Raw genomic sequence first — 25,525 nt, 5'->3', positions numbered from 1 at the left:
GGCACTGTCTCCGTTTTGTACCTAAATCACACGTGAAATACGGCTCTTCTGCGAGCCTCAGAAGTGAAATACAGCGCAGAGGTACGGCGGCACAGCCTCGTATCTCTAACAGAGAAGAAGAAACAGCTGCAGCAGGGCTGGAAAACTCAAAGAGTGGGTTGAGGCAAAGCAAAAAATCACCCGATTCTGTGGGCCCAAAGCCCCCCGGGCTCCACCTTGGCCCGGGCGTGAGGCGAGGCCGGCCCCGGCCCCTGGCGGCCCGTGAGGGGCGAGCCCCGCCCGGCGAGGGGCGGTCGCTGCCCTTGGCCCGGTGGAGCTCTGCGGGGTGGGGGGGGGCTGAGGTGCCTTAAAAGCCAAACCTCCTCTCACAAAATCCGAAAGGGAGCGAGGTGGGGAGTTGTCGCTGCCCGGAGGGTTTTTATTTGCCTCAGTTATCAGCGGCGGAACCTGGCCCCGCAAGGTTTCGGGCTGGGCTGAGGAGGGGTGCGGGTCCCGCTCCGTGGAGCAGAAGCACGGGTGTGCGTCCCCTCGGGTGCTCCCGGGCCCTTGGGTGTTGCTGCAGCTACCTGAGGGGCACCTCCCGTGCCCACAGCTGGGTTTTGGCTTCTTTCTCCTCAGGCCCGGGGCTCCATCCCGTGTAGATGTGAAGCCGCTGCAAGGAAAGCTCCAGCTTCAGAGGGACGTGCAAGGAGATGCGGTTTTTAGGTACATGCTTTCCTATGTTCTGCATGTCATGTGCATTATAGTTGTAAATTTGGTTGCGCACCAACACGGCGAAATCAAAATTGCATGCAAACCTGCCTTAAGCCTGCATTTTGGTATTGCTAACCCAATGTGTCTGTGTCCTTGTGCAACTTGGACTTTTCCAGTAATTGGATAAAACTTCTTTGCTTCAGAGGGATTCGATGGGATGGTGAACAAGAAATCTTGTTGATGAAACCAGCAGTAACACAGACTTCTGCTTTTGTCCATGACTATATTGACTCAGCAGCGGCAAAGGAGATGATGTTTTTGCCACTAAAATGTGCGCAGAACCAACTGTGACTGGGAGGGAAAAATACCAAGAAAGAATACGCTATCACCTTCTTTTAAGTTTAAGTTAAAGGAAATAGACAATTTAAGGACTGCTTTTTTTTTTGCCCTCATTCAAGACAAGCTCATGTAGACTTGCATGAGTTTTATTTTATATAGATAATAATTACCACAGTCTTTGTCTGGGTTCCTTGTCTTTCTTGAAGCACTTCGCAAAGTCAAGGTCTAATTTTGGTAAATTTAGATCTTCACGTTTTAGACATTCATGTATATCAATTTTATTTATTTCTTTTTAAATTACATTGTCTCTGGCTGCTTTAAAAACTCGTTCTTGTCCTTGCTGTCTACCCAGGACACCACAGAAACAGCAGCTCTCTAACAGGGGAAAGCCAGGAGCTGCCTGAGGGATTCGGAAGGCTTGCCTGAAGAAGAACAACTGCCTCAGGTATTATTCTAGCTCCGGAGTGCTGTGCTTCGGGGAGGAATGATGGAATAGCGTATTGCAGGGGAACTGAATGAACTCCTTGAGGAACTTGAGTGGTAGTACAGGTAGAGCTGACAGTCTTTTGGAAGTTGGGAAAGACTTTTCGGCAGTTATTTCTGGCTTTGCTCAAAGGAGGTTTTCTGCCATTGTTTTCAAAGGATTCTTTTGCCCCCCAATGGCCAAAATACAGTTTGCAAGACTTTAGGTTTGACAAGCGCAGAAAATCTTGCGTAATGTTAGGTGTGCAAGGACAGGTGAACGCCGTTCCCGATCCTTTAGACTCATGGACCAAATTTCACCCCTCTAAAACACAGGTGCTGTGTTCTGTGGCTCCATTTCCATTTGCATTGGCAAATAACATTTTTCTTTCTGCAGGTAATGGAGCCCCAATCACCTGTTAGACCATCGACAGAAAATATACAGTCTCACACTGCAAATTATACAAGTGGTATATTAAAAAAAAATCACAGCCTAATTTTACTTGGTTGTAAATGGGAACCACTGTGGTAGCACTGGTTTTTGTCAGAAAAGCCGTGTGATCTGTGGAGTAAGAGTGACTGACAGAAAGCGCTTGGTGTAATAATACTACTTAAACTTTTTTAAGGGCTTATATTAAGGGTTGTGGGCTTATGTTTAAGGGTTTAAGTCTGATTCTGTGCCTGTGTGTGGCATCAAATGGACTGTTTTATGAACAGTGAGCCAAAAAGAAATTCATACACCTGCCTGTAGGCACCCCCAGTCATCCTAGAGCTGGCAGAACTCGGGTTTCTGATGATTGTTATTTCTGGAAGGCATTCACTTCAGCACGGTGAGGTCGACTTAATGCCACTCTGTGCTTTTTCTCCTCTGGGCAGGGAGAGAGCTGTGTTTAGCTAATTATTTTGTTGTGCATACACACAGAACCCACGTCTGTTTGCAAAGATGAGGTTAAAGAAGGGTACCCTGTGCCCAGTGGGAGCACCGGTGGCAGTTGCATGGGGCTGAGGCTGGGGATGGCGAGGAGACGCAATTCTGCCCCGGTGCCGAGGTCCAGAGCACTGAGGGGAGCCCACGGCCGGCAGAACCCTGGCTTTACGGACACTCTTGTCGCTTACAGGATCCTCCCGCTGGCGAAGCCGCCCATGGACTGTAGGCACTTAGCTGAGAGCAGCAAGGAGACTTCCAGCCCCAGCTTGGAGCCCGAGGCCCCGCCGCCCTCCGCGGGGCAGCGAGCCGGGGCGGCCCCCGGGCGACCCGCGGCTGCCAACGCGGCGCGGGAGCGCAGCCGGGTGCAGACCCTGCGCCAGGCCTTCCTGGAGCTGCAGAAGACGCTGCCCTCCGTGCCGCCCGACACCAAGCTCTCCAAGCTGGACGTGCTCCTCCTGGCCACCACCTACATCGCGCACCTCACGCGCAGCCTGCAGGATGAGGAGGAGGCGCCAGGAGAGGGCTTGGGGGCCCTGCGAGGGGACGGGTACCTCCACCCGGTCAAGGTAGGACAGCTGAGGAGCAGCCTTCCCTCAGTGAGGAGGTTAATCGGTGTTAAAATACTGAGATGAAGCTAAAGATTTCAAGCTGATTTACTTTGCTAGAATTCACACGCAAAAAAGACTGCCTTAGCTGAGTACGCCCGAGTGGTATGACCGCGTACCTAGGTGCCAAGGGCCTGGTGGAAATACCCTGGAGCATTTCTATTCCAGCTTCAGGGACTTTGCACAAAAATGTCAAATATAGTCAAAGCCCAAACGTGGTGGGACACCATCTCTTGGAGGTGAAGGAGGGGGCGGCAGCGGAGGAGTGCCAGTATCTTCTTAGTGTCCATGTGGAGGCCTGGGAGACCCTCACCAAACCCATCAGAAGCCACCGTAGGGCCACCAGGGTGGTGAGATGTTCCCCAGCAGTGATCCCAGCCATGGCAGCATCTGCAGGCCTGCGTTGTCTCCTGCTGAGGCAGCCAAGATACAAAATGTGACATTAATTACTGGCCGTGAATTAATTCCTTCTGTGAAGGTGTTTTTCTGATGCATTTACTTCATCTCGCATGTGCCACTATTTCCCTTGCCCCAATCAAAAAAAAAGTCCTGGAGATGCAGAGAGGGCATGAAAGGGGATCTGCTGCTAAAGAGTACCTGGGGATGGAAACTGTTTCCAAATCCATTGCACAGTGACCGATGCGACTCCGAAATACCATGAGGTGTTTTCTTTGGCTCCAATCTCAGGGAGTGAGTTAGAGCACTGCTGGTCTTTTTTTAAGAAGCTAATGAATTCAGAATGATTTAATTAAGATTAATTTGTGAAGTAATTTCTAATTCCTATAAAGTGACTAATTCACAGAGAGCTCCTTGTTCACAGTGTTGGTTGCTGTAAGAAGCATGACGTGAATGTAGGCTTCCTAGGCAATTCAAATGATTAGCAGACTCATTAGGGAAGCAAAACCTTTGCATAAATCAGAAGATGGCAATAATTTACAAAAAAAAAAATAAACATTGTGATGTATTTCAAAATAAGTTCTCACTAGCTTCAGTGAGTTCTCTTGGCCAGGGTAAGGGGACACAGGTCTCTCACGGCTCTTTTCAACAGCTGCCGACTACTGCTGGCACTAAAAATAGTTATTAAAGCAGTTAAATTATCCAGCTGCGCGTTTCCCAGGCTACTGGAATACAGCAACAGTCGATTCATTTAGAAATTACTTTTGATAATCCTATTTATGTGTCATTTACCTGTAGTTAGTTTTGCTAAAGATCCTACCAGTCTGACCAAACTTTCTAAAATTCTGGGTAGTAAATTAATTTTTAGTTGGAGCTGGGATGAAGGTGTCACAGATAAATCACAGTACGTGCTTCAAAAAAATCAAAGGGCAGGATATGAGAGTGCCGGTGCAGATAAGGACTGTGACCACACTCATATCAAGCAGACTAAATATAAAGCGTTAACTAACATATGCAGGTACAGTTTTGTGTACACCAAACAAGAAACGTGTTTAATGACTTTAAGCCAGGTAAAGTCTCAGATGCCTTATTAGTGATGAATTCATAAAGCAAAGCTTGAAATAAAAATACCGAATGAGATCCTACGGTCTTTACAATGTGAGAATGTTCTGCTTCTTTGTGTCTTTAAATAGAAGGTTTGGGATTTAACTGTGTTTCTAATGATTTGACATGTCCCTCTTTGTTACCCAGAGTAAAACTGCCAGCCATTTCCCAAAAGTGTCTTTTTAAAAAAAAAAAAAAAAGTAGTACTTGGAAGAGCAGGCTGGCTGTTTCAGGTATCTTTGCATCACATGTGTGTGACCCGTTATGTTTTCAAACATCCAGCTCCAATAGTCAACGCAGCGTATCAAGCTCGAGCTGAGCTCTTCCCATCCAGCAGAAGGGCACACACCTGAAGTAACACCGACTGCACGGTGATTTCTAGGGCTGCTGAGAAGTGTGAGCGGCAAGAATAAACCTAGCCTGTATTATGCGGGCAGGCTGGCACGAGTTGGTGTATGCACACGGGCTGCAAGCGGTGCAAACACTGGGCTACCCCAGCAGTGACCCTGTCACCACCAACAGGAGCGCTTTGGTTTGTCTCACTAGCAGAGCAGTGAGAGAAAGGCACCGTACAAATTCTGGTGCGATGCCTCACCAGCTTGACTTACAACTGTTTGTTGGTTCATGAGGATTTCAGGAACTGTACCTCACAGTTTACTCCCACAGAAAGTACCAAAGCTGCAATTCCATTGCTCAGCTCGTAGTAACATTTTCCAGTAAGTGGAAAAAATGCAACCTGTTTGTCAATAGGCAAACTGCTGCTATGAATAGCAACAGCTTCCTGTTTTCTGGTATCATGATTCCATCAGCGTTTAAAGCTTTGCTCAGAATTGCATTCAGACTGCAAAGGTCATAAGTATTTCAGCACCGTGCTTGTCTCTTGTCTTGCAGAAATGGCCAATGCGTTCCAGGTTGTACATTGGAGCTACGGGACAGTTTTTGAATCACTCAGCACAAGGAGAAAGTGCAAACCAAGGAGAAACTTCAACAAATTCACGAAACTAATCTCCTTTTTCATTAAAAAAAAAGTTATTTATTACACCATATATATATATATTTAAGTTTAAAAAAAAACACATCTACAGGCTATAATTCCTGAAGTACTGTTTGTGGATCAGAAGGACTTGATTCTTAAATGTAATTAATACCTCAGTAACTTAATGTGGCTTATCATTGGTTTCTGTCAGAGAGGGTGTTGCTGGTATCTGAACTGGGGGAACAGGAGAAGGCAGTAGCTGGCAGCACCAACATACAGCACAGCAACAGAGGCAATAGTGCTAACAACAGGTATTCTCATCTACTCCAGTACAGGAAGTTAACAGGTACACTGCAGAAAAAAGGGGGAGAAGGGGAAATGTGATATTGGCTAAGTATAGTGCAATACAAGCTCTGAAAAGAAAATGGCCAACAAGTCTGGAAATAGTGAAAATACCGCGTGCACTTTCTTCACCCCATGGAGCCAATGGCAAAAATCCCACAGACAGCAGTCAGGACAGGGCTTTGTCCCTCAGATAGTCATAAGTGTATGTAGTTATACTTTGAAAATGTAGGTGCATGTTCACTTCAAGTAAAAATGTGAAGAAAAATATTTACACACATACAGCAAACACAAACTGCTCTGCAGGTTAAATGTAGTTACATAAATTAAGTGCTGCCTGTATCAATCCATATATTTGTGTTGTGTGTGGCAGGGTTTAAAATGTATTTTAAGTGTTACCCCAGTACTAGCGTTTTCAAGACATCAAGATTCATTTATCTTGTCTTTTTTTGTGGGGTTCACACATTCAAGTAAATGAGCTCTAAGAGTTGGCTTGTTCATGGCACATTTTTCACTTAAACATCTTCTATATTTAGGCAAGAAAAATTGAAATGAAATGCACCAATACTGTCTAATGTATCTGTTCTGTTAAACACTGTACTTTTCATATCATTTATTGTTATTGTTAAGGTAAATATTAAATATTATTCACTGGACATTATTTATTGAGTTACAAAATCTGTATCACTTCAGTTTCTCATTGCATAGGACCAGTAGTTTCTAATAATAACATTCTACATTTATAGTAACTTTTCTGAAGACCACTTCATGTTCTTAAACAACATTTGACAGAAAAGGAAAACAAAATACTGGTAAGAACAACCATTTCCAAAAAAAAAACATATTGTTAATTTCATTCTTGGTTGAAACTTGTGACACGTTTCAGAGATGCTGAGCATGTCATTGCAAGTTGAGTCACAGAAAACTGGGTCTCCTGTGTAATAACGTGTATCAGAATTAGCAGAGCCATCAGAAGTAGCTGGATTGACCATCTAGGGTATGTGGGAGAAGCAAAGTGTGATAAAGTATGGTAAAACCTGGAGCTTTGCTCCACAATTTTGCATTCTGAGCTTTTCACAAGAGTATTATTTTTAAATACTAAAAATATATTAAATATTTAAAAAATACATATTTAAGTGTATATATATATTTAGCTATTTTAGGCATATATTTATTTACAATTGTAAGTGGCTTATTATAAGATAAGACCTGTGAGCACCATTCAAGCACATGAACTACTGTTTAATGGAAAAAAATACAAAAGGCCAGCTTTGCAGAGACAAGCATCTACTTGTAAAGAAGAGCCTCGCTTTTTAAAGAACAGTAATCATGGGAGTAAAAAGTGGGTTAGCACAACCTGTCATTGTTGGGACAGCTATTTGTATTGAGAGATATTAGAGAGGAGATGTGAAGGAGTTGTAAAGGTGGCAAAAGATAAAACGCTGACAACTGTGCAGGGTGCCAGGAGTACGTTGAAGTACCAGATGAAGGTGGAAGATGCAGATTATGTTTTGGGCTGAGAAAATGTCAGATAGCAAGGCAGAAGCATAGTGACGGCAGGTTTTGCATGTTACCAGGATCTAAATGAATGGCATCAGGTCAGGGAAAAAAGGACACGTGAAGTTTCAGCCAGAAGTCAGTGTCAAACCTCCAGCTGCTGCTGTGCAGCAGCAGGTGGGCAGTAACGTGCATGTGAATCATGCATATGAAATGGCGTGGGGAAAACCCAGGGTGTGAGTATTGCATGCTCTTACCTAACAGTGGTGCCTCTTAAATAATACACCTGGAGGGGACAGAACTCACGAAAGCCAGGAAAAAAAAAAAAAAAGAAAAAGAAAAAGACTGCCCACCAGATTTTAAAGGCTGTTTCCTCTAATTTAATTGAAAGGTTCTGACTGCTTATTCAGGAGGTAAACTTGTAAAACGGGTAAGAATAAGCACTTTAAAAGCATAGCAAGTAATGAATAGATGGCTTGGAGAAAACATCTCTCAGACATTTGTGAAAGTGATGGAGTTTTTATTTGCCAGAAGACATCTGATAAAAGGGACAAGAAAACAGAAGGGGCTGCTTTGCACCCATACTGTTCATATAAATTGTTGCCATATATGTTACAATGCAAATATTTTACCAGTATCTTAGAGAAGATTAAATCTCTATAGGAATATATAGAATTGCAGCTGCAGTTTTGTCCTTGAGGAGAATTGGACGTATTTGTGAGTCAGGAGTATTTTTTCCGAGGCAGGTTATTACAGATCTCCTGAACTTGTTTGCTTCACATCTGATGTCTGAAGGGAACATTAAATTTCCTAAGAACATTCGGTATTTTTGTGTGCTAGAATACAACTGTCTGGCATTTTGCACTGGCAATCTTCCAGCATTTGGGGTAATATTCTGCCAGCTGTGCTCAGACACCAATACCACAGGATACAATTTTTAACAGGGTGACTTGGGAAAACCTCGGTTATTGTGCTTAAACCGTGCTTGTGCGCACTGAGGAATGCCAGCACCCCACAGCCGGTGCCCCAAGTAAGGGCCGGGCCCCTCACGGGGCCGCCTCTCCCCGCCCCGCCCCCACTGCGCAGCAGGACACTGCGCATGCGCGGGCCCGCCAAAAGCGCCGCGGGCGGCCGCCATTTTGTGCTTTCCTCAGGCGGCACTGAGCGGGGCGGGAGCTCCGGGCGGGTCGCGTGTGTCGGTGGGTCCGGGTCGGTTGTGGGCGGCTGCCGTGCTGGCCGGGGCTGCCTTCAGCCAGGAGAGGGGTGCGGGGGCTCCGCGAAGCCGTGTGGTGGCGGGCGGCGAGGGTTATGTCCCTGTCCCGGCGGCGGAGCCCGGCCGTGTGTGAGGCGCGGTCCTGGGCTTGCTGCTGCCTCGGTGCAGCCCCTGGGGGGCTCTGTTTAAAGGATATAGACTAAAAGAAAGAGAGAGACAGTTTAAAGGATAGGGGTGGCACTGGGCTTTGGGGGCGTTGGGTCACACCTGGTGCTTCGCGTGAGGCGTGCAGCGATAGGTTTCTGAGCTTAAAGGCGTAATTGCTGGCGTTGTTTTATAAACGCCATAAGCTTTTCACTTGAAAGATGAGCGAGTGTTGCGCTCTTGTGATTCTGCCTCGGGTTTGGTCACCAAACGCAGCCGATCTGACACCAGATGGCATCACGCTGAGGCCGGAGCTGTGCAGTTGAGGCTGGTGCCCGCTGGCCGAGCACGCCTTGCAGGAGCGCGCACGTGGCTTGTGGGTGTAAAATGGGTCTAATTAGTGCGCTCGGCACCTGGCAGGCTGTGCCGGCTGCTTTATCTTCTGGTTCATCGAGTCTTCAAAGCAGTAACAAATTAGACATCTCAAGAGACTTCTTTTTTGCAGATAAGTCACTTTCATTGGCAAGCGCATGCCCTAATTCTGAAGATAAATCACCCGTTTTCCCGCTGGGGAATTTGGCTGGTGACCCTGACCATGCCCTTTTTGGATTGTAGGTACGGATCCCAAATGGTCAGAGAACAGGGACAGCCCCAGGGCTATAGCATGAGTACTGACCTTGGGTTCAATCTATAGGAAAACCTATGGTGTCAGTATGTTCCCCAGAGCAGGGCAAACAAAGTAGGGTTAAAGGCTGTCCTGCTGTACCTGGTGGGGTTCTCATCTCCCCAGTGATGAACGTTCATTAGGAGCAGCTTAATCCTACAGTCACTCTTTGTTCTGGAACTTCTTAGGTAAGGTGCTATCTGTTCAAACTTAATCTCAGCTGATGCTGTCTGCTTTTCTCCCCAGGTAATGATAAAGCCAACAATGCTTTCACTAGGTCAGCAGGTAGATTGGTATTTTTTTGACTGGCTTACTTTTCCTGGGGAAATGCTGGTGCCTTCTGCTAGTGGCTCAGAGTGGAGTTCTCATAAATAAAACCTCTTTTGTTCATTTGTTTCTTTTACTTGCTTTAGGCAGCAAAAGAATTTCAGAGATGAATTGGTTTCTGGCTTTGGGAATCTTCAGTCTGGACTGTGCTGTGCTGCTATCATGCAAGCAGAAAGATGTCACGTGAATTCTGGAGCTACAGAAGTGAGTATTTCTTACTGCACTTAATGTTGAGGAAAGCCTCCAGAGCTGCCTCTCGAACCTTAGGTCTAGATTTCTGAAGCTGTTTTATGGCTTTTAAATTTTCTTGCAGGTGGAACAAGGAGGAATATGAGCATTTGCATGTAGGGTTAAGTCTTAAACTGTCCTAGATTGTATTCCGCAGTTAGCACAGACTAATTACTGAGTGCTTGGACTGCTGGCTGGCTCTGCTGTTCTCAGCTTGTGGCATTGTCACAAGTCTTATAATTTTTGGTTAAAACATCATAGGGCATATGTCTCTACTAGCAAGCTGCTGTGATGGCTGTTACATTGTGGGCCAAGGAGCCTAAATATAAGCCTTATTTTCTTAGCCATCTTGACTCAAGTAATATTTCTTTGTTGTACTAAACTTTTTTGCTTATATAATGACTCCATTTGTTTATTATGCAGCTGAATTTTGCCTTTGTACAAACTATTTGATCTCTGGGACATGGACCAGTAGGCCTCTCTTTCTCCTTCAAATGCTGTCAGCATGAATATTGGAAGGTGAGGTTTTTGTCTACTCTTAAATGAACTTAAAATGTTGCTTTTTGTTCTTGACCTCGAACCTTGTGACAGTAGAGAATTTCTTGAAGGCTTTTATTTGATGTCAGAATTCTAAAAGATGGGTGGTTATAAAACATCTAATGCTTGCTCCTCAGAACAAAGCAATTGCAATCCAAGAATCCTGAAGGAATCAGGAGATGCTTGTGGTAGCACTGGAGAATCCAGACTTTAGCTAGAGAGAAACACAAGTTGTGCTTGGAAGCATGCACAGATGCTAGCTGAAAGCGAGCAGCTAAAGTAAAGAACAGTGTGCTCGATTCACCCTCCCTGCTAGCACTTAGCCACAGCAGTCTGGTGGAATGCATGCCCAAGGGAAAGGCTTGAACATATCAGCAGGGACCTACATTTCTTGTGGCCAGAGAGCTTTTCTCTTGGTCCTGGCTCTACTAAATTCATTCTGGTGCTTAACGGTTGGAAACATGCTTCTGCTTTGATTTCCAGAAGCACGTCTGTTGAGACGAGTGTAACAAATCCCCTTGTGTGTGATACCTGGAGAAATAGCAGCAGTCTTAGCACAGGCAGGAAGCTGTTTGCTGGCATAGTGATGATAACCCTTTGCCGTTTACCCAGCTGATTTTTTGATGAATAACATTGTATCTGATGTGCCAGCTCATTAGTATTTTTTAGTATCATGTTCCAATTTGACTTGCTACCTGTGTTTCTGATTTTACTTTGTCTTTTAAAGGCGCTATCAGATGACCTCTGGTGTCCTCAAGCTGTGTGTGTACGTACAGCCAGCAGCAGACTCTGCTGACTCCCAGAAGTGTGGCTGTTGAAGACGGTAAGTTGCTTTCCAGCTGTGGTGGCGCAGCGCTCAGGCTCCAGGCAGCTGTACTGGGAGCTGGTGAAGACGGGTACGGGGCACTGCTGCTGTGTGGAGCTGTGCTGGCTTATGTCAGCCAAAGGTGTGCCCTGTTAGCCAGGGATGCTTCTGGGCTGCTGACTGCCTTTGCTGTTCTTGACTTGTGGCACTGTTACAAGTCGTAAAGTTTTTGCTAAAAGCATCACAGGGGAGAAGCTGGGCAGAGGCAAGGATAGAAAGTTGTGCTCTTTGAAAACTTTTAAGGATATACATTCCTTAGTATGGTTTGTCAGAAATAACTTATAAAACTTCTATTGAAGTCTATTATGGAAGTAATTTTACTGGCATAATGATGAAATCTTTGCCGTTTACCCATCTGACTGGTTATTGATGTGTATCTTTCAATCTGAAATGCCAGTAAAAGTTAGTAACTTTGTATAAGGTTGATAAAGCTTATAGAAAACTGACTAAATTTGAAGTGTTTGGTTTTTTTTTCCCCAGATCAAAAACAGTCTGAAGTGTGGATTTCTAATGCACTTGGAAATGCTGTTGTGGCCCTTGTTGCTTCTCAGAAATGCTGCTTGCTTCAAAGACTGAGTTCAGGTGAAAATGTGAATAATACCTGAATGGAGTTCAGGTGGGAGTGTGACTCTAGGAGGAGAGGTAGCCCTGCAGACACTGTTAGAACTCAGCATTGGCAGTTGAGTGCACTCAGAATGATCAAATTTGGATAAAGCAAGTGTTAAAAGATGTAGGAGAACTTGTGTGTTACCTTGTCTAAGTGTTTATAATGTTAACAGTGGCAACTGTTATGCTCATTTTCAGTGCAGTGTTTGCGTAAATAAAATCCTGAATTTGTGTTTTCAGTGGCTGTAGTTCTTTGCTAAGGCAATGTGAGCTGTAGCAGCATGATCCTGCTGGGTGACCTGAGCAGAAGGCACACGAGCCTTCAGTATTTGCTCAGCTTGCCCAGATTTGAATGGAAGTCTGCACACGCTGCTGCTGCAGTTTTTTTTAACATGGACCTCTGATTTAAAACGTGCTCAGTGTTATGCCTACTGTTATGTCTTTACTAGGAGAACACAGTAAAGGAAAGTCCACAGCTGGAGGAGCATATATCTACCACACTACCTTTTACACTTCATTTTTTTCAATGAGGTAGTTAGACTTGGAGCTCATTGAGCTGCCAGCCTACTGGGTCTGCTATTTTTTTTTGCTTTCCTGTGGGGTTCTACTATCCCTTCCAGTTTTTATATAAGTTCATGTTGTGCAAATACTGTTTTTTTCAAACTGCAGGAGCATACCAACATCCTGGTCTAATACTGTGTTGCTATAGTGTAAAAGCAAGACATAAAACATCAAGCAGTATGGTGACTTTTTTAATACATTTTAAAATTTATGTCTAGTACATGAATAATAATTTTAAAAAGTTGTCTTACACTGGAAAAGTGGTTGTAATGTATTTAAACTATGCCTTACTGGGTAATACATGTGAAAAGAAGCAACAAGAAAAACTACAGAAGTTTCACATTGTTGAAATGAAATGCCAGGTTCTCTATTCCTATTTTAATTGTTAGTAGTAGCCTTAATAAAAAACTTGTCCATTTAAGTGACAGAAGTAGGGGTAGCCAGGAACAGCCACCTCTGCCTTTCAGCACCACTGTCAGAAAACTTGCAATTAGGTCCTGTCAGCTATGCTTTAATCCTTAGCAAAATAGCACTGACCTATCTTGTGAAAGCGTTAAAAAGATGGTTGTGTGTTTCTCCTTAACCCCAGGCCCAGAAGGGTAAAGTAGGAGCTTTGGGCTTTACTTCACTCCTCATTAGTGTTAACATGAATTCCTGGGCCATACGCACTGATAAACTTAAGCAGCTGATGGTGGCACTTCCGTAGGTAAATATCTCTCTGTTGCAGGGAGCTCTCGTTACTGAGGTCAACCGGAAATACAGCATTTGGTTCGATGCATAGTGCAGACTTACCTAAGCAAAGAAGAAATCGATATGTACAGTAAAGACTTGATAAAACTTCTGCCAGCCCTGTTAAGGAGGGGAGGGGGAAGGTGTGACGTAGATTCCTTAGTGATACAATCTTGTAAGTTAGCATTTTTGTGATACACCATTATTCTTTTCTCACTGCCAAGTTTGCGCATGAACAAACGTGACAAATAAATGAAGGGAACACTTTCCCCAGGGAGAGTAAATTCTCTATAGCTACAGTTTACCCTGGACCAGTGATGTAGTTCTAGATAAGCAGTGTCTCTAATGCGTTTTCATAAAGGATGGAGGCTTTGTGCTGTCCTGAGGCCTAATGGTGTGCGGCACTGAGACTCATTAGGCAAGTCAACAAAGATTTTTTCCTTATCTCAGTTCTTAACAGTGGAAATTCTGGGCTTTCACTTAAAAAGAAGTACCTTTATTACTGCAGTCAACTGAGAAACATTTTCTGAACTGACAAAATATGAAAGTGATATGCCCAAGACTAAAGACTTGTTTACCGTGCTTTAGGGTAAGAGACGATTCGAGCAGCAAGATGGCAATCAGCGCATCTTCCTCAAGTACCTTCTTTCTTAAACTTAGCTTGGTATGAGCCTTAGACAGTGAAATCCTAGGAGATGAATATAAGCATGTTAGAAACATTATAAAATAGTGCAGAAATGAATGGATTACGTATTGCCCAATTTCAAACACTACTGTGAATCACAAGTTAACACTGCAGTATCTTTGCGTTTCTTCACTTGTGCCATAGAAAGCTGTGATAATTTAAAGCCCCTTCTTGTTTGTCTAGGCAGCTTTAATAATTCTTAAATCACTTTTTAATGTCTTTATTTTTTTCGAAATCAATATTATAAATAGTATTAATAAATGTTAAGTAAGATTCTTTACACCTGAACATTTTGAAATTTAAGTGTCTTGTCTAGATTTTTACTTAAACTTCGGAGCTGGTTAGCACAATTCCCATTTGAAACGGAGATGTTTCTTTTTCCATGAGGAGTAGGACATACAGAATTTTTAGTGCAGATGCTGATAAGTTTGATCCATGCGTAGAATCTCTTCTCACTCTGCGACTCGCAAGATAGTAGCCCTGAATGAGGTTTTCTGCTTCTGAGCTCATTTCAACATGGAGATTCTTAGCAAACAAAATAAACTAGAGAGAGTGTACACATATTAAGTAACTGCGGAAAATAAAAAAGTTACCTTTTAACATACCCCTGGCATAGTAACATAGTTTAGACAGCATATTTCACCAGTAATTTTGATAAAGATGCATGTCACCATCCAGCTGTGCATAAGGATGGGTTTCAGATATTAATTTGATACCTGTTAATCACACTAGAGATACAGTTTATTTGGAATGAAATATTGTACAAGTGATTGTAAACTATTCTTGTCAAAAGGAGGTATTAGAGATCTGATCTCATACAGGGGTTAACTTAGTATGTTTTTCAGAAACGAAGTCAAACAATTTACTATTCTGACCCTTATAAAGAACTGAAGCTACATTTACCAATAATCCTAATTACTGCTAGTGGGAATGGGGGGGGGGGGAAGGGGTAGGAGGTGAGCATTGACAGGTTTAAAAATAAGCAGAGTATCAGGACAGAACCTTCTGATTCCAGAAACAGTATGATATCCCCAAAGTATAATGAATTTATGAATTATTAGATATTTGTTACCTCTTCATAATCCTGTGTTCTGAACTGCTGTGAGACTCTGTACAGGGTGGCTTCAGGATTAGTGGCTTTTTTCAGGACGTGATGCACAAGAGGAAAAGACAGTCGACATGAAGGAAATTCATCGTATATCAAAAGCCCAAAAACATCTAGAAGATTAGGTGGAAGCAAGCTCAAGTCCTAAAGAGAAAGAAAATTTATTTTGGGCTGCTGACTAGGAGAAACATTGCAGTCTTTTCAATCTGTAATGTACAATATCTGTGCGTGCTGAGTGTTGTAAGATTAGCTAATGAACTATCTGTAAGAGATGCAGTATAGTCTTGTTTCAGTAGTAGCTGTCAAAAGCTATTCTGAATAAAAGACAAGGCATCTACTTTTGGGAAAACTAGCTCATTTTAGAAGATACTTGATTTAAAGTCACTTAAGTTGTAGCCTTTTGAGGAATACTAATAGATTTGTTTTCTGTATTTTTCAAGTCGAAATAAGCATAAACAAATGACTGCCATAGTTCAGTTACTGCCGTAACAGGATGTAAGTTTTACCATCTGCCCGATCAGAAAGCTGTCCTTCGGCATGTGTTTCTTTGAGGAAGAACCCACGTCTACATAAGACCAAAAATTGGTCTGAACTGAAACAGTAACTTGTTGGTCAGCCTCTTCTCCATACTTCTTCCCAGGAATGAACAGTGTTGTTGTCCTGCTCTCTAGAACTAGCACAGGACAAAATACATCAGTTAAGTAACTAATCTGGTTCAACTAAATTCTAGTTCCAAACACGCTAGCTGAAAACAGTAACTATTATTATATTTCACTCCATTGTCACGATTGAGTCTTGGCATTTTCACACCACCAGTTTTGAGGATGGTGTATTTGTTGTTGCTTTTTGTTGCCCTTGTTTCTTCTAGACTTCTTAAAGTAGCTCTTACCTTTTCCCAGCATTTGAGGGCCATAAACTGAAGAACAAACCTAGCCCTGATTTTGCATGTTTGGTTCATTTTGTCCCCTCATTTGTTAGTAGATGTGAAATTACCGGATTGTAGAAGTTCCAGTTTATCCTTTTTGTAGGTACACAAGTCTCCTATGTAACAGATACCCCCCTTAGCAAGCAGAATGCTGCAAGCTTGAATACTAGCACTTCCAGTTCCATGTTTATCTTTGGATACAGAAGGAAAGATGTCACTAGAGGATGGGTGTCGTATGCCACGAGACAGAAGACACACGCTGTAATTCAAAAGCCTAGAAGATGAAATAGTAGTCATAAATTGTTAAAATTACTGTTCAGTTTTTACAAGCTTAACACTGTTCTTAATACTTTGTAACAGTATTTATATATGTGAAGATCTGCTTAAAAAGGATAAATAAAACCACTAGCAAAACTAAACGTTGAAAGTACATTTAAACACAAAGGTAGAAGCCCATGCTTTCTCTCCAACAGCTGCAGAAAGGACTCTGTTTCTTACACATTTAACATATGAGGCTTGTGACAGAAGTACTTCCTAGGAAGCCAAGGTCTTCTAATTCAACCCCTATTATTAACTCCTATTCCTGTTCTAGAGGAAAGTAGAGGATTAGCAGTTCTCCTGGCCGTCTGGGAAAAATGAACGGGCTGGTAACTTGCACGCTCTGCCTGCCAGGGTTGTGTCCCAAATTCTTTTTGAGAAAGGAGGGTGTAGGATTTCTTTTTCAACCCCTACACTATGTTCCTTGGCACAAAAAGGTTGCAAACTGGTTCCACAATCAAAGGCTCCTAATGATTTTAAGATGTCAGAGCATGACATCTCCTATTGATAAATGGGATAAAATTATTAATTAAAATACTAAGTAGGAGTAAATAGACTATTATATCAATATAAATATGTAGGAAATGTCTATTTTGACAGGCTAATGATAATAGAACGTGCACATACAAACAGTACTAATGACAAAGTACCAAGATTTACAGCATACAACCATTTAAATATTAAATATGTTTTGATTCTTAAAACCTGAGTTCCTATTATTTTGCCCATGAAAGCTTACTCTTACACCTTCTGGGGAAAAAAAAATCCTGCAGCCTACTTTTTTTTTTTTTTTTTTCAAATTCAAACTCATCTCTACAGTTAACTTTTGAAATGGTAAATTTAAGAAAGCGTTATTTTCCCACAACAAAAAGCAATAATACATTTGTTGAAGAACTCTCAAATGAAAATAAAATTCATGCCACTTTCAAAGATCTTTTCCCCAAGTAAAAACGAAGCCCCGTTTTGGGGTGGAGAAGAACACAATTCTTTTGAAATGCACATAAGTAAGTCTGAGGCTGAGCAGGTGGAGCGGGGATGCTGTATTCAGCTTGTGTTGGCGGGTCACAGTTCCATGAAGGGGTGAGCACACAGACGTGTACGTACAGAACAGCAGTTTGTTCAAGGCAACAACAGATGGATTTATGACCAGTGCGTCGTGATGTACCTGATTTTCGATACTTTATCAGAATAGTTCTTAGGAAAAAGAGCCATAAAAATACCAGTATCTGTTGTGGTTTAATCCCAGCAAGCAGCTAAGCACCACGCATCACGGGCCCACTCCCATGGCTAACACCCTAGCTGGATGGGGGGAAGGGACTCAAAAGAGCAAGGCAGTTAGAAGGACATTTAGACGAGAAGACAGACGTATAGAAAGAAAACAGGAAACGAAGGGAAAGGGAAGGGAGGAAAAGAAGGAGAAAAGGACAGGAGAAAAAGAAAACTAAAAGGGGGGGTCACCACCATTGGTCACCACCAGCTGACCAGTCCAGTCAGATGGTGCAGGACACCCCTTTGGTCACTGGGGCCAGCTGTCCTGGTTCTGTCCCCTCCCAGCCCCTGGTGCACCCCCGGCCTCCTGGCTGGCAGGGCAGCACAAGCAGCAGCAGAGTCTGAGCTGGTGTAAGCACTGCTCTGCAACAGCTAAAACATCTGTGTGCTGTCACCGCTATTTTCGTCCTAAATCCAGAACATGGCACCGTATGAGTCACTGTGAAGGAAAGTAACCCGATCCCAAGCAAACCAGGACAATATCTGATTTACTCGCTGCTTATTAGCAGAAAGTGCTGATAGCTGGGAAGTTGGTGATGAAAAGGCTCAAAGTGACACAGGATTTGAAAGTAGAGACCTTTGCTTTTATCATCACCAGCTTCTGGGGCAACCTTCAGTTTTGATTTTAGAATGTTTAGTTTGACCTCTGCTAAACAGTGCTAGTCTTAAAAGCTTACTGAGACAATTATGAGAGTGTCAAGTTTTTTTTTTTTTTAATTAGTGAACTTCTGATCTAGATTTATCACTTGAAATAGAGATGTCTCGTGGTCATTTTTATGAAGTCATAGCCCTGTATATTTTAAACATAGTCTTTTGCTTTTCATGCAAGACCAATCCTATTATCTTTAAAAATACTTTTTAACTTATGTAAGAAATTAGGAATCTCTTTACCTATCAATTACTAAGGCGTCGCTTGTCACAACCAACAGATCCAGGTAATCAGCACTTTCCTTTTCACACGTCTGTACTAGACTCAGCAATAGTGCGAGTTTCAGAGTGTTGTAAGTGCCTGGTGGAACAACTTGAGAAGCAAAGATATTGGCCAGTATGGCTGTAAACCTCCAGCATGAATCTGAAGTCAGTGAGAACAGATACTTAAAATTTTCACCGATAAAAGAAGGACCTAATAACAAAGGAGAGATTAGCAAACACTTACTAGGGCTGTGCAGATATATTAGACCATGACACCATTCCAATCCTCATACAGAAGCTCACAAAGAACTAAGATGTTTATACATCTTCAATTCACTTCAATATACAAATTCAGAATGTAAGCAGCTGACACTATTAATTTTAGTACTCTAAAGGCAGCAGACACAATCTTCTAAACCCAATGGAATAAGCACGGAGTAACAAAATAAAGTATCGGGTCCATTTCATGCATGACTTCCAAGCACCTTCCAGTAGGGGGAGATGGAAAGGAGCAGTTGAACTGCGGTAAATAATTATTTCATTTCCCCATGCGTGGAAAGAGAAAGGGGCAGAAGATATTCTCAGCTGCCTGAACACATTTAGGACTGTAGGAGGAAGGTCCCACAGTGGTTTTGTAATCGGGACCTTTAGGCAATAGAGAACTGTATGGAGTTCTCAAGGTTTTGTTCTAAAATGTTTTTCAGCTTTTTTGTCCAGTTTAATGGGACTTTCTTACCGTTTGGTTTACAGAGCCGTACGCTACTGACTTCTATACATGCTGTAGCTTGTGGGCCATTTTGTACACAAGTTGGAATTCCTATAATCTTGTAGTGGTCTCCTATTGTCATTCTATTGGCCAGTTCATCTGGAAATGAAAAAAAAAATACAGGGGAACCTGAAGATGTTTCAGGGCATAAAAAAAAATCAAAGACACAGTCAGAAAGCTTTTATTCACATTCTGACCGGTTTCATTTTTATCACTTAGTTGCAGAAAACAGTTGGATTGCAAGTTTACCATAGTGGACTAGGAGCAAATGAAGCCCGCAATTCTAATTAATTAGTGCAAAAGGTAAGGAAGGCAGGCTGGCTGAGGAAAAGTAGGTTCCTGATGAAGAAAATGGATGATTTATTTATTTCTGCATTGAAAGGAAAATGGACAGTTGTCTGCAAGTATACATTCCTACTCTGAAACTTGTGATGACCCCATTATCAGTTACTGTCCTATAACATGACAAAAAACAGAAGTGCACAAAAAAGAGATCCATAATATACAGATTTCAAAAAAGACACACAAACATAGCTTTGTGTGAAAGTATAAACCTTTGTACTTCTGTACTTATGTGAAGTACAAACCTTTGTACTTCTGTGCATTATTTTTTTCAAGTCACATTTATTTTTGGAAGGCAAAGTTATGTCCAAACACAAATCTCAGTCTGTGAGATCCCGTCTAACCTCACTGATGACTGAAATCTGTGGAATTTTAATGCCTGTGTAGATCACAGTTTCTCACCTATAGATTGTTTTGTAACAGTACATGCATAGTTGCAGTTTGAAGTGTATCTCATGATCTTGGAGCTACTGTGAGTTTTCAAGGAATGAACTGTACGATTCTACAGACTTTGTTATCATATCAAGTATAATAGCGTTGGTTTTTTTTGTCTGATTTTGTTTAAAGAACATTAATGGAAGCGTGACAGTGGGGTGTGATATTTGTTGGATAGTCACATCAGAAATCATTTAATGTTTGCAGTGGAAGGCAGTGGTAGTAGAAGCCAAAAATCCTGACAGAATCCGGAAAACAGCTACTTTGAGGAAGGATGTTAAAAACACACGAAATTAGTGCAAAACAGTATGACCAAAGGAAGTAGAAAGGAGGAAAAAACAAGCTTCAGGTAGAACGTGATACTGCAGAGCTGGCCTGGGGATTGTAATTAAATGAAGTTATAGAAGTGAACACAACAGTTTTGCTATGTGTATTTCTTAATCATCTGTGTATACTGTTTAGTCACCTGGCTACCCCTCTCCCTCCCCCATTTATTAGAGAAAGAACCTCAATGTGAATTATCACGATTTCCACCATTTTATCCACAGAAATGGATCTGTAAGAAAAATGCAAGGAATTATTACAATTCAGTTCTAAAACATTTTTGTCAAATGTCAAAATTAAAGTTCACTTACCTCTCAAGAAAACTGTAAAAGTCTGAATCCTAAAATGCGATTTATTGTTGGAATATCCTTTTAAAGCATTAAGAACTTTTGCATCAATCATTTCAACTATTTGTTTATCTTTCAAAATAAAGGCAAGGAAGAGGTTAGTTCTCTTTAAAACAATACCAAGCTTTTTTTTATTCTTAGATGACTAGTACATGACTAGCTTTTTTTCCCCCCTTAGCCATTTTGTTTACTTACTGTGTAACAGAAGTAGGGAAATAATAGATCTAAAAATAAAATTACGTATTTCCTACCACCAAGTACTCTAAACTTCATATCTTCTTGCAGGGGTGAGGAACATAAACTGCACACAAAATCATTCCTCACTGTGGCAGATTCTGTAGCTCCAGGCAGATGCACTCTTATGTACCTAAACCCTGAAACAAATGAATTTACCAAACGTTTATAAGGAGGATGTGGCTTTCATTTTAAATTTCACATTATGTATAAAAGTAATTAAAATACTGGACAATGAAATTCCAAATTTGCAAGCATCCTGTGTTTCTTCAGATAAGCATGCTTTCACGCGCTACGCTTCAGCTAAAATGATCTCGATCATTTATTGTAGGCTGACCACGAGATGGCAGAGTTTCCTATTACACGTTCCTAACTAAAATGGCTTGGCCTGACAAGCAGCAGGGAGCAACTGACTGCTTCTGCATTGTGTGGGAATGACACTGGATATGTATATTCCTCACTACTAGTACGTGCCCTCATCAAGACATCGTTATGATTTATTCCACTGTCTCCCAGCTTTGGGCTTTAGCTTCTATTTTATAATTTTATGGTCTCTGTTACGGGAAGAAGCAAACAGCACTGCCCTAAAAGTACTTAAGACCTAATCCTGCAAAGATGTATCAGTAATATTAGATAAAGTAGTTCCACAGAAATCAGTTTTCATTAAAGCAAATCTGCTAGAAGCTTTTGCCAGGCACTTAAGCATACTGTTACATGGTCTTTTTATATAAACAGAAGGAATACAGAAGAGACAGCTTCCAAAAAAAAAAAAAAGTACAGTATTCTACTGGTACAGACTTTTTTCCTTCCAGGGAATTCATTAAGTTATACCGGAAATGTATCTCTTCTCATATAAACTATCTTCAGGATTAGAAAATGGATTATTGGTATAGCTGTACTCACAAAACATTTAATAATGCTGAGCAGCCGCTGGCAAGGTCCATTGCTGATGTCAATTAATAAAAATCATGCTGTACTCATTACAAAAAGTCTACATCACAAAACTGCATAGGAAAATGACTCTCATGCTGGATTTTTAATCTGATAAACTATCTAAATTATTAAAAAGCTTTTGAAATAGTATTGATTTCATTTTTTACTACCTTCAGAGAATGGACAGGTTTCCTCAGTACAAAGAAATCTTGCTCCTTGTGTATATTTTGTTACAATTCCCATTGCAATGACTATTCCTTCAGACATGTAAAATCTATGAGATGTGTAGTTAAATGGAAATGCAGAAAGACTGAGAACATAACTTGGTAAAGGTGGTAAATGTGTTGGCTTCAGCAGTATACTAATCTAACAAAAGACAAAATTGCATTAATACTATAATTTTAATTTCAAACTGCTGTTTATAAGTACCATTTACTTACATGAACAAATGCAACATCATATATAAATAGCTATTAGAAAAAAAAAAATCAGTATTTTTTAATATGTCACCACACTTAAAAGATTTAAGATCTAATTGGGGGAAAACAATGCAGACTCACCTGGGCCTCTGCCTGCAATTGTTCAATTAATGATAATGTCTTAATAGCTACAAAACATACCTGTAATTGAAAAATACCTTAATCTTAGAAAGGAAAATCTAGTTAAAATATAAAAAGATGTATTTTTGTCAGCTCTGACTACAAATATACACTTACTGACTGAAAAATCTCTGCAGCTTTTATGGGATTATGAAGAATGTAGTTTCCAAGAGTTGCATCCAATTCAGCAATATCAGAAGGATTTATTGAAATAACAAAACGATAAACAGCATAACTTTGTTTTGAGTCTGCAGGAGCAAAAGTTGTCTTAAAAAAATAACAGAGATTTATTTAACAATACTTATCAACGTTAACAGATTATCTACTGAGTGTGCAATACCGTTATATTTTTTGCAGTCGTGCACAAATTTCTGAAGGCCACCACTTCTGTCAAGGTAAATAAGGACGATTTCCTTCATTTTCTGTATTTCTTCCTGCATCTTCCAGACAGATCTTCGTACTCTTAATCAGAATGTGAGAATAAGCTGTAAAGAAATTAGGTCAGAATTTGCCATGCTGAAATAATAATAAAGATATATGTTAACAAAGACATACAAAATTAGAGTATTTTTTTCAATGTCATTCTTTAATATTTTTAATACTACCATTAAATGGGAATCTCTTTCCAATGGCTGAAGCATTGTCAATTCTTAAAAGAATGCTCTAGTATTTTTCTTCTCTTATTAATGAATTATTTCACTACCCAACCCCTAACCCACCAAATTAAAGGCTGCATTTAGTCCTGCCCTATGTAATTTATAGGCGTAATCATCCTAGCAAAAGTAAGACTTAAATAACCACTTTATCTGAGAAGGCTGTCATAGCTGTTCGAAGTACAAAACCAGTCAACATCTTTTCTTAAATCAGACTTTCTTAGTCTGCTGTCACCTCCTGTAGCATTCATTTAAGGCGTAGATCTTGCACACACTTGTGTTGTGTTGTACACTTCATCAGCGTACACAGGTCAGTTCTTATTCTGATGGAAAAAAGCCTTCAAGACTACAGTTTTGGTCTGGAAGGTGACTGTGCTCTTCAGTGTTGTTTTCATTGCGTGTTACTCCCATATCTGCATTTTTAGAGTAAAATCTCACCACATGAAGCACTTCACTTACAAATTTACTGTAGAGGGAGAACTAAGGCCAAAATGTGGTACACGTGTCTATTTTACTGCCTTACAGGTTTTCTTTTAAAAAGTGTCATCTGTCTTCTCTATAAACGGCCAATATGAAACCACGCTTAAGTCTTCAAAAATAGATTTAACTACTTGGCACAGGACAAAAACATAGAATTAACAGGCTGAAGAGAAAGCAAAGCTCTTTGTTTACGAACGATAACCTGTAGGAAGTCACAGAATTGGGTGTTGGAGTACAAACAGATCAATATTTGTCAGTGAAATAACTGGGTACCCGTGGCGCACCCTTACAGCGGTTGTGTAAAACTTCTGAGAAATGCACCTTGTGGACTGGCTAGATGTGTTGTAGTGCCCTGAGGTATCAAATTTAAGCACAAACTGAAGAAGAATTTATATTTGGGATTCTTTTTCAGTTTCTTTGGGATTACTCCCACACAATTGCTGCTCCATCCCTTAAAATCTCCCACAAGAAGGGTCTCAAACCTAACAGAACCCCAAAGCACCTCAGCACAATGCCTCCCCTCCCTCTCTGCCCCAAGACCACTGCCCAACCCTTCCCACCACAGCCGAGGGGCTGGCGTCCCCCGAGAGGAGCGGGGCGATGAGGGGAGCCCGACGGCAGGAGGGGGCTGCCTGCGCCCCCTGCTCCGCCTCAGCCCGGCAGCCGTTGGCGGCAGGCGGGAAAGGCGCCGCGGCTCCCCGCGGCCGCTGAAGGGGGGAAACACCCAGCCCAGAGCCCAGCCCCAGCCGCTGCCCCCTCAGGCCGGCTACGGCCCTGGGCAGGGCACTGAGAGTATCACGCACCGACCCTACAATAAATAGTAAAGCCAGGATGGTTTTAAAAACAAACAATCTCTCATTAATTAGCGTTGCATAGTCTACTGCATTTAGCATAAGCAAACTTACCTCCCCAGACAACACCACGAAATTCTTTTTTTGCGTGTGTCTTATTTCGATTAATGTTTTTACAACTGCCATGCAGCACAGCCAGTCCGCTGCTCCTGCTATCTCGCTCGCTCTCCTCCCTGGTCAGAAGATGGGAGAGCACAATGGCAGCACCTTTCGTTTGCTTCCACAGCACCAAGAAGAAGGGCCTTAACATGCTTCTCTGGAGCAGGAGATGGATTCCAGTGCGGAACAGTCCCTTTCACTAGGGACAGGCCAACAGCTCAGCAAAGTCTGCTTCCCTTTATCAACTATCTGCCACCTGAGGAAGGGAATGGCACAGGTCATGCCTCTGTAGGTTCCCTTCAGCTCTCAAAATCCAGATTTTACTGTCATTTCAGATTTCATAGAATCATTAAGGTTGGAAGAGACATTCAAGATCATCTGGTGCAACCATCTCCCTACTACCAATATATCATTAAACCATGTCCCTAGCACCACGTCCGACCCATCCAACCCTTCCTTTTCAACTCGGTCTTCTGTGAAGGGGCTACCCCACCTTAAGCTTTTCAGTCATCTCTGAAAAGCATTACCATGAAATTCAGAGAGATACAGAACAAGAGTGCTAATATTTGGAAGTAGGGTGAGGGTTTATTGCTTGATGTTGTACAGTCTTGGTTACTCTACCTGTGCTAGTCCTGATCTAACTGGGGCATTTCACAATATGAAATACAGTAGAAGGAACAAAATGAACCTAAGTATTTGAGGTGAAATGTTGACACATTCACACTTAGCCAAAAAGGCAAAGCTTGCTGAAAGCAAAAAAATACAAAACAAACAACAGTAAGATTAATAAGCAATAAATCAAGCTGCTCTGCAAGAAAACTACCACTGTCATCTTAAAAAGGGAGTGGGGAGGGGGATGACACAATACATTTGACAAAAAAGGCAAAATGAAGCTCCAAGTCTTTTCACCCAGTTAGATGACTAGCTATAGACATCTTGGAAATAGAGGACAACAAGTGAAGTGGTGCAGCATGTACCATACTGAAATAATCTCCTTCCTTGTCATCTCTCCACAGTACTGTACTTCCTTGC

The 25,525-nt window shown here is 41.8% G+C and overlaps 2 protein-coding genes, 1 long non-coding RNA gene and 2 other non-coding genes across 12 annotated transcripts; 4 read left to right on the top strand and 1 right to left on the bottom strand.

Moving 5' to 3' along the window:
• The first annotated feature begins 2,508 nt into the window (after positions 1–2,508).
• On the top strand, positions 2,509–5,532 carry TCF24 (transcription factor 24). The gene is made up of 2 exons (XM_035563154.2): positions 2,509–2,988; positions 5,419–5,532. The coding sequence occupies exons 1-2, from the start codon at positions 2,509–2,511 to the stop codon at positions 5,530–5,532; spliced, it is 594 nt and encodes a 197-aa protein (XP_035419047.2).
• A 2,930-nt stretch (positions 5,533–8,462) lies between these two features.
• LOC118256276 (uncharacterized) lies at positions 8,463–12,165 on the top strand. Of its 8 annotated transcripts, none has more exons than XR_007707818.1 (6): positions 8,474–8,541; positions 9,205–9,314; positions 9,777–9,894; positions 10,342–10,437; positions 11,183–11,278; positions 11,801–12,165. It is a non-coding gene; the product is annotated as an uncharacterized LOC118256276 (long non-coding RNA). The 8 variants fall into 8 exon arrangements; XR_007707820.1 differs by lacking the exon at positions 9,205–9,314 and adding an exon at positions 9,610–9,648 and having other exon boundaries at positions 8,482–8,541; XR_004781177.2 differs by having other exon boundaries at positions 8,463–9,551.
• On the top strand, positions 11,030–11,107 carry LOC118256322 (small nucleolar RNA SNORD87). The gene has a single exon (XR_004781193.1). It is a non-coding gene; the product is annotated as a small nucleolar RNA SNORD87 (small nucleolar RNA).
• Positions 11,640–11,718, top strand: LOC118256323 (small nucleolar RNA SNORD87). Its single transcript, XR_004781195.1, has one exon. It is a non-coding gene; the product is annotated as a small nucleolar RNA SNORD87 (small nucleolar RNA).
• Positions 12,166–12,306: 141 nt separating the features above from the next.
• Positions 12,307–22,850, bottom strand: MCMDC2 (minichromosome maintenance domain containing 2). Its single transcript, XM_050708746.1, has 14 exons — positions 22,751–22,850; positions 22,528–22,658; positions 22,372–22,431; positions 21,982–22,177; positions 20,896–21,018; positions 20,609–20,716; positions 19,167–19,295; positions 18,410–18,641; positions 16,000–16,205; positions 15,513–15,679; positions 14,974–15,150; positions 14,302–14,444; positions 13,795–13,904; positions 12,307–13,279 (listed from the first exon to the last, which is right to left on the bottom strand). The coding sequence occupies exons 1-14, from the start codon at positions 22,848–22,850 to the stop codon at positions 13,113–13,115; spliced, it is 2,049 nt and encodes a 682-aa protein (XP_050564703.1). The 3' UTR covers positions 12,307–13,112.
• Positions 22,851–25,525: the final 2,675 nt, after the last annotated feature.

This window comes from Cygnus atratus, chromosome 2 (assembly GCF_013377495.2).
Source record: "Cygnus atratus isolate AKBS03 ecotype Queensland, Australia chromosome 2, CAtr_DNAZoo_HiC_assembly, whole genome shotgun sequence".
Classification (NCBI taxonomy): Eukaryota; Metazoa; Chordata; class Aves; order Anseriformes; family Anatidae; genus Cygnus; species Cygnus atratus.
Note: the sequence above shows the minus strand (reverse complement) of the source record. Positions and strands in the feature narration are given on the sequence as shown.

Bases quoted from the DNA above. Each gene is read 5' to 3' on its own strand.
- TCF24 (XM_035563154.2), top strand. From the start codon at position 2,509: ATGGCGAGGAGACGCAATTCTGCCCCGGTGCCGAGGTCCAGAGCACTG. The intron at 2,989-5,418 runs GTAGGACAGCTG...CTTGTCTTGCAG, and splicing joins GGTACCTCCACCCGGTCAAG to AAATGGCCAATGCGTTCCAG.
- MCMDC2 (XM_050708746.1), bottom strand. From the start codon at position 22,850: ATGCAGGAAGAAATACAGAAAATGAAGGAAATCGTCCTTATTTACCTT. The intron at 15,680-15,999 runs GTAATTTCACAT...GTCCTGTGCTAG, and splicing joins ACTGGAACTTCTACAATCCG to TTCTAGAGAGCAGGACAACA. The intron at 13,280-13,794 runs GTAAACAAGTCT...TTCTTTGCTTAG, and splicing joins GTCTCTTACCCTAAAGCACG to GTAAGTCTGCACTATGCATC.